At 41.5% G+C, this 14,238-nt stretch overlaps 1 protein-coding gene across 1 annotated transcript; it reads left to right on the top strand.

The window, feature by feature from the left end:
* Window positions 1–25: 25 nt before the first annotated feature.
* On the top strand, window positions 26–12,504 carry MRPL35 (mitochondrial ribosomal protein L35). The gene is made up of 5 exons (XM_006203906.4): window positions 26–141; window positions 3,245–3,328; window positions 8,276–8,465; window positions 9,101–9,245; window positions 12,109–12,504. Exons 2-5 carry the CDS (start codon window positions 3,286–3,288, stop codon window positions 12,295–12,297), a joined length of 567 nt encoding a protein of 188 aa, XP_006203968.2. The 5' UTR covers window positions 26–141; window positions 3,245–3,285; the 3' UTR covers window positions 12,298–12,504.
* Window positions 12,505–14,238: the final 1,734 nt, after the last annotated feature.

The raw sequence follows: 14,238 nt of genomic DNA, 5'->3' as shown, positions 1-14,238 counted from the left end.
GCCCGAAGCCGGGGTTAGTAGGTGAAAGCCAAGACTGGGAAGGTGTCTGGAGCTCCGGCATTGGTGCGCGCGGAAATCGGCAGTTATGACTCTTCGGAGAATTCAAGCAAGAAATCATTTCTGTCAGCTGGATACAGAAAGGAATGGGTTTGCCCAAAATTATGTAAACAGTGGTGTTTTCTCGGTTTGCGCGTTCGTTTCCTTTGACAGCCCTGAAGGGAGTTACTCTGCTTGTGGGACACTTGGTGAAAGAACCTTTGTGCAGAATGTGTCGCTCTTGTAATAAATGGCAGAGCAAGGATAGGAGCCCTGATTCTTCGAGTTCCACAGTTTCTATTCCTTCCAGGTTAAACCAAACCACTTTCCTCACCAAATTTTTACTTTAGAGAGATGATTTTGGCCGCAATTTGTGGAATAGATTGGAAGATACGGTCAGTGCAGAAACACTGTTCAAAGTATTCCACTGAGTCTATGATCAAGGTATCAAATGTTAATTATTGAACACCGTATTCAATGCTACTAATACTAAAAGTGATTTTATCGCAGTATCATAGAAAATAAATACAGTGTTTATTTATTGCGTTTGCAAAGTACTTTAAAGCCTTAACTAGGTAGTTTAGTGTGGTGTTCTCCCTAGAGGTAGACAACGCTACTAATCCCATTTGTAAAGAAATGGACTTGAAAATTATCTAAAATCAAATAATTACTTACGTTTGTGTATGTTCAATGCTTTTTCAGGGTACTTTTGTAATTATATTGCACTCGGTATTTCATATCGCCAATACCAGCCTCCAGAGCAGTCTCCCATCTGTTTTAGTAATTTTAACAATTGAACTGCAGTCCCCCCATCCCATTTCTGCCCCCCCCCGTCATGCTAGGTGATGCCAATGTGATGACTTTTCCGATACCTTGGTCATAAACTTCTCAATGCCAATGAGCAATTTCAATCTGCTCCAGCTGTGTATGACACAACCACATCTTGGGCCTGAACATCATTAGGAACTTCTGCTGCAAGATTTCAAAATCCAAAATTAATTCCTGTAGTTTCCTAATCTCTCATTTAACTACGTCCTTAATCCTCATCTTCTACATGAAATTTAAGAATTTTTTGTTTTAAAAATAGACTCTTCTACAGTAACTCAGAAATCACTTCTCTTGTTCAAAAATGTGCAGTGACTCCTGCCAATGAAGGAGTGTTAAGAAATGTCTGAGTATTTTTCCAGCATGTATGTGTGTTTCTAAGCTCCAAGTGGCCACTGTGGTGGGAGATCAAGATAGCAACAATAGCAATTCAAGATCATCACCCACTTCTCTACCCTAAAACCCAGAGAAACTGAAGTATAACCAACTTAGTGGTTCTCAAAGTGTGACCTGGGACCCCTGGTGAGCCTAAGACCCTTTCAGGCAGTCTATAAAATCAAAACTACCTTCAAAATATTAAGATGTTATTTGCTGTTTTCACTCGCTGTTCATAATTGTAGTACAGTAGAGTTTTTCCAGAGACAACACGACAGGTGATACCACAACAAATTGAATGCATATGCGAATTTCGGAATCCACCTTTCTATTAAATCAGACCTTAAAGAGATTTGCAGAAAGGCTAAACAATGCCACTCTTCTCACTTTTATTGAATAGCTATTTTTCATAAAAATACTTGTTCTAACATGTAATAGGTTTATAATTGTTTTAAAATGAATTAATAAGTGCAGTAGGCAGAATCATCATCCCCCAATATGCCCACATTGTCCCAAACCCTGGAACCTCTCAATATGTTAACATGACAAAAAGAACTTTGCAGGTGTGATTAAACTAAGAATTTTGAGATGGGGAGACTCCTCCATTATCTGTGTGGGCCTAATGTAATCACAAAGGTCGTTATGAGTAAAAGAAGGAAGCCAGAGGTTCAGAGTCAGAAAAGAAGATGTGACAATGGAAACGGAAGTCAGAAAGATGTAGCTTACTGGCTTTGAAGATACAGAAGGAGGCCACGAGACTCTAGAAGCTAGAAAGGGCAATGAAACAAATCTTTCCGAGAGCCTCCAGAAGGAGCACAGCCTTGGATACCTTGATTTTAGCCCCGTGAAACCCATTTTAGACTTCTGACCTACAGAAATGTGAGACAGTAAATTTGTGTTGTTTTAAGCCACCAAATCTGTGTTAGTTATAACAGCAATCAGAAATTAATACAATAAGTATTTTTTATTTTTCCTCTGTTTTACTTTTACTTTCCAATATAATAAATACTAATAGATATAATCCATATAATTAAAAGTGCTTTGGAGTCCTCAATTTTTAAGCATAGAGATTCTAAGACCAAAAAGTTTGAGAATGACTGCTCTAAATAAATCCTGTGTCTTTCTGTCTTGGTTCCCTCTTCTCAGCGTTCTTACTGCCAAGAATGACCTTGCCCTTGTTAAAATCCTCCCTATTCTTTGAGACTCATGTTTTATTTTACCTCCTTGTCGCTGATCACCCCAACCAGAAGCCTTCTCTCCTTAACTTTGAATTACCCCATGAGTCATTTATGTGTCTTGTATTTATGGTCTGTACTTGTCTCCTTATTAAATGTGAAGTCTTTGAGACCCAGTGTTTGACCCTTACTCATTTCAACCAGTAAATATTGTCATACATTTTATATGCGTAAAATATCTTAGGCAACAAGGATAGGAGAGGTTTTGTTGGTTTTTGTCTATTTGAACTTTTTTTTTTAAGTATGATCTCTCATTCTCAGGAATAAAATGAGGAGTGTAGATTGTTCAGAAAGAGTTGAGATGCTGTTCTACCAAATGACAGTGATATTGATAAGAAAAAATTGTGTGTGTGTGTGTGAGAGAGAGAGAGAGAGAGAGAGAGATCCTTGGGATATTTACATTTATTTGATTATACTTGGCATCCAGTTAAATTTTTTTCTAACATTGCTATCTCCTATTCATTTAGCCTAACATCTACCAGCTTTGGAAGGATACGTTTTATTCCCTCAAATAAATTTAATAAAGTGAGCAAAAAAATTGTTTTTCAAGTATGTTGTGTACTTAAATAAATACATCTTTCAATCAAATGCTCAGTAAAAATTTATTAAGATCCCACTATATTCCAGGCACTATCCTATAGGCACTTGTTTTACAGCCTGGCACGCGGAAGACATTCAATAAAGGTAGCCTTGGTTGTTCCTTTATTCATTTTCCCCGCCCTTTCCTTGGCCCCGCCCAGATTACTTTTCCTTATTTCCCTGTCGCCCTGCAGCTTTTAGACTCCAGGCGGCTGCCGTAAGGCGGGGCGGCAAGATGGCAGCCTCCGCTTTTGCTGGTGCCGTGAGAGCAGCATCAGGTCAGTGGGAAGCGACGCGCTCGAGTCACAGAAGGGGGTCCTGGCGCAGGACGGAGTGGGCGTTTAGCGTGGAGGTTAACAGGGAAAAAGCAAAATGGGGAAGGGGGTGTCGTTATTTGAGGCCAGAGGGTTCCGAATTTTCTCCGGGGCGGCCTGTATTCGGCTACCGGCAGCAGAGATCCCCGAGACTCTTGGACCCTTGCGGACCTGGGTCTCCCGCAGGTTCCGCTTCCTTACCGGCTCGTAACCGTTCCGCCTTCCCTAGAAAACAAACCAGAGGGACTAGGGTAGCGGGGCTGGCGCGAGGAAGACAGAACAGTCGCACTTGACTTTCTGATTTGGAGGCTAGAACCCGCCACTCACGACCCTTGACCTTGAAGTTATTTAATGTCTTTGAACTGTAGATTCTGCAGCTCTAAATAGGGATAATACTATCCTCCTGAGGACTAGATGAGCTCGTGCACGTACAGCGCCTTGCGTGGTACCTGACATATCGTGAGCGTGTCTGTATGAGATTCAAGCAATATGCAGGGAATGTGGCTGTTTGGTTCACTCAGATCCCGGTGCATCCTGACCTAGAGATGATCGGAGTGAAACGTTGCCTTCACTCTAAGGACTGCTGCAAAAAGTTAAAGATCATTCAAATAGGATAAGGTTATCAGTAAATTACTTTCACACAAAATAAGGATAAAATTCTGTGGAAGAAGAATAGAAATAAAGAAGAAAAATGTGTAAAGTTACAGAAGAGCTTGTTATTTGGGATATTTTTAAATTGCGAAATACAACATATAAAAATTTATATAGCATACACGAATAACTTGAATAATTTAAGCAAACATGGGTAGAACTTAACACCCAGGCCAGAACGTACAACGCTACCTGAAGTGTCTTTTCCACTTCTGTGTGCCTCCCCAATCAAAATTAGGTATTTCTGCCGAACATAAACTCTATCTTTATTTTTATTATTACCTTGTCTTTTGTTCTGTAGTAATTTTAGGATCCATATATGCGTCATAAGTAATATACTGTTTAGTTTTGTCTGCTTGTACTTTACATGAACGGAATCACAGTATGTACTCTTGTGTTTTTACATTGTGAAATTCATTCATTTTACATGCAGCTGTAACGCTTTCTCATTGGTATAGAATAGTCCCTCATGTGATTACCCCATTTTTCTATTCTTCATTTTATTGTTGATGGGTGTTTGGGTGTTTCCATTTGGGGTGGTTAGATGCAAAGCTGATTGGTGGTGTGTCCTGGTACATGTGTGCAAGAGTTTCTCTAAGGTGTGTGTGTATACATATAAAACTGGCTATAGACTTGCTGAATCAGAGTATGTATATATTCTGCATTGCCTGATAACCGCCAAAGTGATGTGTTTATTTAAAGCCACCCAGCACTGTATGCTCCACATTTTCATGTGGAGTTGTTATTGTTAAGATCTATAGATTTTTTTCAGTCTGATCTTGGTGGCATTGTGGTTTAAATAGCATTTCCCTGATTAGTAATGAGCCTGGATAGCTTTATATGTGTGAATTAGACATTCAAATTTCTTTGATGAAATACTTAAATATTTTGCCCATTTTTCTATTGGATTCTTCGTCTTACTGATTTATGGTAGTTCTTTATATATTCTGGGTATGTGTCTTTTCTCATTTAAATGTTTCCAAATGTCTCCCACTCTGGCTTGCTTTTTTAGTTTAAAGTATCTTTTGATGAAAAGAAGTTCTTATTTTCATCAACTTGAATTTATTGTCCTTGTTTTTTTAAAAATAGATAAGATATTAATGCACTATGGTATTTAGATTCCATTGAAAACATTTAAGAGAGTGATGTGATATTTTTAAATGTCAGTATTTGAAATACGCTAGACATTATATCCTTTTTAAGAACGTAAACTATTTATAATTTTAGATATTACTTAAAATTTTGTGAAAAGGTATATAATTTTTCAAATTTCTTTTAGAGGGTATGGGATCAAAAAAGCTTGCAAAAAAAAAAAAAAGCTTGAAGACCACTACTTTAGACACTGTCACACTCATCTACCCCTCCGCATATTCCTTGGATTCCTGCCATAGGGGACTATTTGTAATTCTCCAAACATAATACATAATTTCCCAAACATACTACATATTCCATTTTCTGCCTCCTGTTCCCTCCACCTCCTCTTATTCCTTCGAAACTGGTTTTGTATCACCTTCTTTGTGAAAACATCAGTCTTCTCCATTCAAGAGTAAAGAGAAAGCCAGTCTGTATTAAAATACTCGAACAGGGCAGAAGACTGAAGGAGCAGTTAATTACTGCCCTTGATTTGTGAGCTGCCCTTTTGTTAACACAGCCTGAGGTGGACTGTGTTCGTTTTTTACAAACTAAATCACAATGCTGGTCCACGAGAGGGTATGGTGGACAAAAGCCCCCCCAAGTCACTTTCTCAGGAACTGCTCTTAAACCAGGCTCACCCTTCCTGTTCTTCCAGGAGCCATGTTTTTCTAACCTCAGTGTGTTTATTCCGTTTCATCTTGTTAATTTTGATGTGTTTTTCCTCTTACCAAGATCACTCTGCGTCCAGATAGTCTGTCTTCATAAACACATTAATAAGTCATGGTTCCCAGCTTGTTTTTTCATGCAGATTTGCTAAACATGCCTTATGAAGATATGTTCATAAGAGTCAATTAGGGAGCCAGGAAGACACTTTCACCAGCAGAACAGCAATCAGCTCATTTGAGGGTAGTTTTCAGTCAGCTTGGAATTTACCTAACAGTACTATTATCCTGCCCACATTGCTGTATTTATTTAGAATATAAGAAACCTCACATGCTTTCCTAAAGTCAGGGTGCACCGTGTCTAGATACTGCTCTAATTTCTCAGGCTGGTGACTACATCAAAAAATAAAATGAAGTTCTTTTTAAGGAACAATTTATTCCCAGTTGACCAAATATTTTTTTTCTCTGTGCACTTCTTTTTTTTTTTAATCCATTCTAACCTTTTTTCTACAGATAAGCTTGTAGTTTACCCATTTATTTCTAGACTCTATCTGCTCACTTCCCTGAGGGGCAAGTTCCAAGAATTTCTGAGAGGCTTTTTTTTTTTTAATTGAGACATATCTAGCTCTGATGACCTGTGAAAATTGGATTTTCTTGCCTACAATCCTCCTCTTTGATTCACTTTAATCTTTGAAAGATTACCTCCTAGTTTGTAATCATGTCTGCAAATAGTTTTCAGCTCTTTGAGACATAAATTATTTATACCTGGAGACTTGAAGGCCTGCACTGAGTAGAGAATTTGACTTCCAGAGGCCCAGTGTAAGGGCTGCCTCACCGGTCTCCTGAATCTTGGATTTCAGCTAATTCATTAACGTTTATGCTACATTTTTCGGTTTGAAAATTGTTATCTTTGCTGGAGAACAGAAAAGCAGAATAAGGGTTTTAAGTGTTCTGTCTTCCTTCTGCCACCTCTTAACATTATACCATCTTTGCTAAGCATTCCTCAGCTATTTTTTATCTGCCGTTAACATTCGTTAAGTGTTTTCTCCATGCCAAGCACTGTTATCAGCACTCTACATGGTTTATTTTATTTAATTCTCATTACATGCTCCTGATTAAAATCATTTAAATTTGAGGAAACTGGGGCACAGAGAGGTTAAGTAACTGGCCCATGGTCACACAGCTAGTAAGTACTAGAGTTGGATTTGAATCCAAACAATCTGACTCAAACATTGGGACTTCACTTCTGTGCCACACTGCGTTTGTTATGTGAAATCAGTGCAGTGGAGAGTAAGACAGTGGTTCTAAGTCCTTGCTTAGTATCTTTTTTTTTAAAAATACTTGAAGTTTAGTTGATTTGCAATGCCGTGTTAGTTTCTGGTGTATGGCATAGTGACTCCGTTATACATATATGTGTTCTTTTTCATCTTCTGTCTCATTATGGACTATTACAAGATACTGAGTGTAGTTCCCTGTGTTGCACAGCAGGACCTTGTTGTTTATAGTGGAGCTTTTCTTTTAACTAACTATTGAGGTATAATTTACATACCATGAAATGACTTGTTTTATGTGTACAACTTGATGTAGTGAGTTGTGCAGCCACCACCACAGTCCAGTTTTAGGACACGTCCATCATCCTGTGGAGCTTGGCCAATGTGCACATTCTCGAGTCCCACACTAGGCTCAGTCAGAATCTACAGGTGGAGTCGGAGCCCTGAGTGATTCTGCTTTGCAGCGTGGCCTCTGGTCTGGCAGTGCTGTGCAGGACTGACAAAGAGAACTGTGTTCTATCCACACATCTAGGCCCTCCGTGATCTGCCTTCTGATCCGCCCGCCTTGTCTCCCACTACTCCCCAGGCTTCTCTGATAGTCAGGCAAGCGGTGCTCAGCCTCTGGGCAGGTCCAGTCCCCACTCCCGACCTGGATCTGTTCCAGCTTCCTTGCCTTCACACATGTTGTCCATCCTACCTGGAATCTGTACCTCCTCCTCTCATGGCCTCTTCATTTTCTAGAGGGGAGCTCAAGTACCTCTTCTGTCTCCTCTTTTTGCTCTACTGCCTCTCTGGGGAGCTGTCAGGCTTTCGTGTCTCTGCCACGCTGCTGCCCTTCATGCAGGAGTTTGTCTCGTCAGTCTCAGATCTGGAGGTGGGGGTGAACATTCCATGTCTTTTTTCCCACTACTGCTGAACGCAGAACTAAGGCACGTCGGGCTGGTTTGTGGTGATGGCTGCACCACTCTCTAAAGTTACTAAAAAGCATTGGATTGTACACAAATGGATAATTTTGTGGCATGTAAGCTACACCTCAGTAAGGTTGAGAAAAAGTTCCACGTGTGGGTCTCATGCTCAGGACACATTAATTACATGTAACACTTGGTTGCTTTGATACATTACTTCATTTTAAGTACCCGGATGCATACTTGGAGCGTCACATTGAGCATATATGCTTCTCTCTCTCTCTCTAGGAATCTTCCGACCCCTGAATATTTTGGCCTCTTCAGCCTATCGAAACTGTGCCAAGAATGCCTGTCTTAGTGCTGCCCTGTCCACCCGACGTTTCAGTCCCACTCAGACACCGGTTGTTTCGTCTGCTCCCAGGCTTACCACATCTGTCAGGAACCTGACATGTGGGCCTGCAGCAACAGTCCTCAGCAGGTGGGGAACATTTCAGTAAGCATGATGCTGGAACAAAAATTCTAAAATCTTCATGCCTCCAACAACATCTTAGAAGTCCATGATACCTTTGCCTGCCTACAGTTTATTCTGTAGACTTTGCCTGATGGAATGGGAGAATATTTGTGCCGGCAGCAGGGACAACCAAACCGAGCACCCTTCTAATGTTCTAGCTGTTGTTTCTGGGATGGCGTCTGTTGGCCAAAGTGGGGGGGAGGTGAACAAGATGCTCAGCTTGCAAGGCTGGGCGGCGAGTGGCGCTTGTTCAGCCAGCAGATGTTTACTTACTCCTGGGTGCCCAGCACCATACTTGGTATGAGGGAAACGAAGATAAAAACAAGCTGAAGTCCTCAGGGGGCTTATAATTCAGCGGGCAGATGGACGAGAAATCAGGTGGTTGAAGTATCACAGGATGCATTCTCCCGCAGGGAAGGAGGGGGTAGGTGATGGAGGGCCCGCAAGCTGCTATTCTTACCTACACGTAGTGTCACCTGAAATAATAGTGTTATTGAAAGTCAGCTCTATTCCGGTGGAGCTGCTTCTTTCAAAGTATGGAAGTGGATTTTATCCTTTAATCAGTCTTACTGCTGAGTTAGGTTTCTCTTAATATATTTTAGAGTGGCCCCCTTGCTCCCAGGTGTCCTGAAGCCACCAGTCAGAACTGTCACATACTTCAGTTCACGCAAAGGCAAGAGAAAGACCGTGAAAGCTGTCATCTATAGGTTTCTTCGACTTCATTCTGGCCTGTGGCTAAGGAGGAAGGTGAGTCGTCACGTGGTTACTTGCTTGGACAAGGAGTGTAGGCAGACTGAACTGATGCAGAATTCAGTTAGCCTGTTCCTGACTTACCTCCCCGCGCCCCCCAACCCCCGACTTACAGTAGCTTTTACAGTGCAGTGCTTAAGTCCCAGCTCGGCAGGCATCTCTTCATGTAAACAAATCCATATGAAGAAAACATGTTTAAGCATTCATATAACAAAATATTCAGTGATGAAAGTCTTCGCTGTAGGGCAGGTTCCTCTCCGGTCTCTTACATGTCACCTTATCTAATGATTACCTGGATCCCTTAGAGACCCCCGTGCAGTGATCCTGTGGGGAGGCTCTGTTTAAGCCGAGAGTGTTAAAACAGCGGAGTGGACTTAGTCATCTGGCTCAAGTCTGGGGACTGAAGAGCTTCCAGCCGACCTTGGATTGGGTTCTCCAGGTGGTTTAATGTCTATGACAGAACATTAACCCCTCATACACTTTTTTTTTCCCCTGTTGGTGTGTTTGATTGGAGACCGTACCAGACAGAACTCATACTTATTCTGACCAGGGACCACAGCCCCTAAAGGGGGACTCTGATGGATTATTCCCACTCTGTCTTCTCCCACAGCATGTCATGAGCGTGAATGTGGGCTTTTTCATTCATGTCCTTTTTATTCTTAGAGACAGAGCAGGTCATAATTAGGAAGTGGCTGAAAACCAGAGTTTCACAAAACGACCTTTGAGTTTTCATAACTATTCAAATCCTAATTCCCTTATACTATTTGGAAGTTAACCAATAATTCCTTAAAGATTAAAATTTGTTTCCCTGTGAAAATAAAATAATTGATAGGACTTACTATTTAAAAGGTTGAAAGGATTATCTTCTTTCTTATAAACAATCCTCAATTTGTAGAGAAATAGTTTGATTAGAACTCTCAGCTCATTTCTCTGTTGGAACAGTACTGTGGTGGTTAGTTTCCTGCACTAAATAGAAGCTCATGTAATCCACAAGTAGCTGATGGTTGTGAATTATGGACCACGGAAACGTTTCCTCCCCTTTGTTCTACAAATAATTTCCTGGACCTCATCTGGCTGTAGATAAAATGAAACGAGTGGTTTTCCTTGCCTTCCTTTTCACATCCTTTTTATTGGACCCTGAAACCCTCATGCTGTTATAAATGACCTGATCAAATTCTCCAGTTGTAATACCTAGTTCCCACTCAAGGTCTTAAAAAGTACTCTGTATGCAGAATGGCCTGCTCCACCAAAATCTGATTTTAAGAAGAAAATAAAAAATATGGGTGGGCTAATTTATTCTAATGCATAAAAACAAAGTATTTTCTGCAACACAGTTTCATGTCGGTGTCCCTAATTTGTTTTGTTTATTCCCTCCTTCCATTTCTGGACCTAGGATTGTCTAAAACCTTTCAGGCATTTTCACAGTGGTTACATTCCACGTCACGGAACCCGTAATGGGCAGGACAGCAGAGCAGAGCAGCTGTCTGTACGGCCGAGATCTACAGGGCCCCCGTTTGGCTTGCAGACTAGAAAATTACTACACAAATATGAGGGTTTGGGTTTGACTCTTTCAATTTAAAATTGTAAGCAATGAGAAATGGCCATCTAATCTCTGGCATTTTAAAACCAGAACTCTTAAATAACCCTTCTTTATTTCTAAGCGTCACTGTACTATAGAGGGGCTTGCTGGTCACAGCGCTGACACTAAGGCGTGCTGGAAATCCAGGGCACCTTCTCAGGGAAGAGCTGTGGTTTTGTTCACTTAGTGCGATGCCCCCAAGAGCCCTTGGCTTGAAAGGATCCAAGTGCTCTGACCAATGGCTTGGATTCTATCTCAGCTCCCTTATGAATCAGGGGTGGTTTTAGCCAAGCATTAACCTGGGTGGTGCCCAAGGTCTTTTCTAGTTTATTTTTAATTTTTTTAAAATAAATCTTATTTTTACGTATTTATCTATTTATTTATTTATTTATTTTTAATGAAGGTACTGGGGATTGAACCCAGTACTAAGTGTGCACTCTACCTCTGAGCTATACCCTCCCGCTCCCGGTCTCTTCTAGTTTAAACAGGCTATGATTATAGTTTTTATATTCGGTGTCATAATCTCTTTCTTCAGAAATTAATTCTTCAGAATTAATGACGCATAGAAGGTATATATGGCCTTTGCGGATTAAACATACGGGGTAACCATTCCTTCCCCACTCCTAGTGGTAGTTCTGCTGTAGTCATTATTCCCTAGAAAAGTACTTACTATAGAAATTGGTCCCCCGTGTGTGAAAAGAATAAATGGAGTGACGTGTGTGAGCGCGTTGCTTCTCAGCCCTTGTAATACTTGGGCTCCCGTAAGGGGACGTACATGCTACCGACTGCAGGACTCCCCATGTCCTCCTCCAGGTAGGACAGCAGCGCAGCGGTTAAGGACTCTTACTGGTTCTCTGACCTCAGTCTGCTACTAAACTTCTCTAATCAGCAGTTGTTTCTCTTTAATCTGTAAAATAAGAATCTCAGTACGTTATTGTTGAAGATGGTTGAAGGGATAACAAGGTAACACACAGCCAGTTGGCTGTTAGAATTGCCTATCATTCCCTGTACTTCACCAGCCACACTGATCTATTTAGCTTTATTTCCTTGGTTTTAATTTAATCTTTTTAAAAATATTAAATTATTAATTTTTTTCAAACTACACATGCTTTTTCTCTGTCTACCCTCTAGTGAGAATCACATTTTTTCTGAAAAACATACCAGCCCCTGTGAAAGTTCAGTCTTTGTTCCCACAAGGCCTATAAGCCATGAGTAGTGGAGATATCTGTTGTTTCCTACATAATAAAATGTTTTAATTGTCTTTGTAATATTATCTAATAGGCTGGTTATAAGAAAAAATTATGGAAAAAGACGGTTGCAAGAAAAAGACGCTTGAGGGAATTTGTCTTCTGCAATAAAACCCAGAGTAAGCTCTTAGATAAAATGACGACGTCTTTCTGGAAGAGGCGGAACTGGTACGCCGACGATCCATATCGGAAGTACCACGATCGGACGAACCTGGAAGCGTAGATCAGAAGTTTTATGATTTCCTGGTGCTTGAATCTGCATCTTTGTGTATGTGATGTCTTTGCAACGGTGAGAGAGTATGAAATGTGCTGTAAGTTGTACCAGCTGATATGGAAACATACAGTACCAACATTAAATTTATCTGCGTTCTAAAACTCAATGGAGTAAACATTCCCAGATTTGTTCAGAGAAATAGAAATTTTAAATGAATGAGTATTGTTCATTATTAATTATATGGTGATGGCGTAACCAGTTGTTCCCATTAGGCTTATTTAGCTGCAAGGAATCTCAAGTGAGGACAGACATAAAAAGACTGTCAAGTAACGAGTTAGCTCAAGCAGTGTGACGTTTTACGGACACGTGCCTGGGGACTCAGGAACCACCTCACCACCCCTCTCTCCCTCCCAAAGCGAACCCCTGGGCCTCAGGACGAGCAGCAACTACATGGTGATCCTGGACCCGGGGCATCTCCAGGGGTCCAGCGGCAGGAAGCGGTGGGCCTCTAGGCTTGGGGTCTGCCTTGCACGCGACTCAGTTCTTGTTGCATCGCGGGCTCCACTCGCTGTCTCCTCACCACATGCTCTCATTCACAGCTTTTGTTTACCCTCAATACCCGCTCCCTCGTAGTGTGCACCACTCAGGTTCTTCTCTGCATCAGGACCCTCAGCTCCTGACTCCAGGCTCTGACTGTCAGGAGCCAACCGGGCCAGCTTGTCTCTTTACACCAGGTCTCATCAGGGGCACTGACCAGTGTAGGGACTGGCTGTTCTTAGGTCAGGAGCCCACCCTGGCCCACTTGGTTGTATTAGCAGGTCCACGTGCAGCAAAAACTAGTTCTGTGAGCAGTTTCACTCCGAGGGGAGCCCGGGGTGGCAGCACGCGCCCAGGGGACCGGGTTTATTGTGTTCGCAACAGTTCTCACTCAGGTTATTGGAAAAGGATTTTTTATTGAGAGGAGAAAATGAAACAGTCTTTCGGGATGTCCATTCTTGAAATAAGAGGCTATACAAGTGAAGACAAAGGCTTTTTACCCAGGATTTAAAAGGTACTGTATTTTTTAAAAGTTGGTTTATCCACTTGTGATTCCGTATTTTTAATTGTGAGGATAAGCTTTTCCAAAATTTTCCAAAGACACATTGTACAAACTAAGGGTAAAAAGTAACCTCAGTCATTTTAGAAATGAGGCAAGAGTGAAGCATTATTCACTTGAAGAGGGTCAGGCACTGAGGAAAGTTTAGATTTTCAGAGTGATTATGAGGGGCTGGTTCTCAGCTCTCCTATCAGAATCACGTGGAAAGCATTTTCAAACAATAGAGCATTTTGCTTGGTTGAAAAATCATTATTATATAGAACCATGCCTCAATTACTGCTTCAGATCCTGTAATATAATAGTTGATAGTGATATGATGAAGTTCCTCTATTATTGACAGATTAAGGGAAAAGCTACCCAAATTGAACTTCTGTGGCAGACTCGGTTTAGTGGAGGGACTCCTAGAAACCAGTGTGCATTCGTTAAAAGGGTGACAATGGCGTGTTTGAAAACTGCAAAGCCACGTGTATGTCTGTTTCTGGGACCAGTTAATAAAGAACAGACATTTGATTTGAGATGAGAATCTACAGTGTGGAGCATGGAGTGTCCTTCTGTTTTGATGGGTTTTCTTTCCCTCTTACTGCTGAGGTGGCCACAGCCAGTCATTTACAAGGCATCGGCATCATTTCTCACCTGCCTGGCTCCTTACCCCTTTCTCTCACCGTTGGTAGCGGGATGGAGCTGGTGCCTGAAGACGCTGGGGAGGAGATGACTCCCGTCACTCCATGACTTCTCTAGTGCAAACATGGACTGCAGAGCACCTTGGTTCCCCCTCCAGGCCAGGGACAGGAGAGGCAGAGACAAGGGCTGGCATGAGGCCTCAGCAGCCAGAGATGGACGGAAACGGAAGGGCT

Source organism: Vicugna pacos, chromosome 28, assembly GCF_048564905.1.
Source record: "Vicugna pacos chromosome 28, VicPac4, whole genome shotgun sequence".
Taxonomy (NCBI): Eukaryota; Metazoa; Chordata; class Mammalia; order Artiodactyla; family Camelidae; genus Vicugna; species Vicugna pacos.
This window is presented reverse-complemented; position numbering and strand designations above follow the sequence as displayed.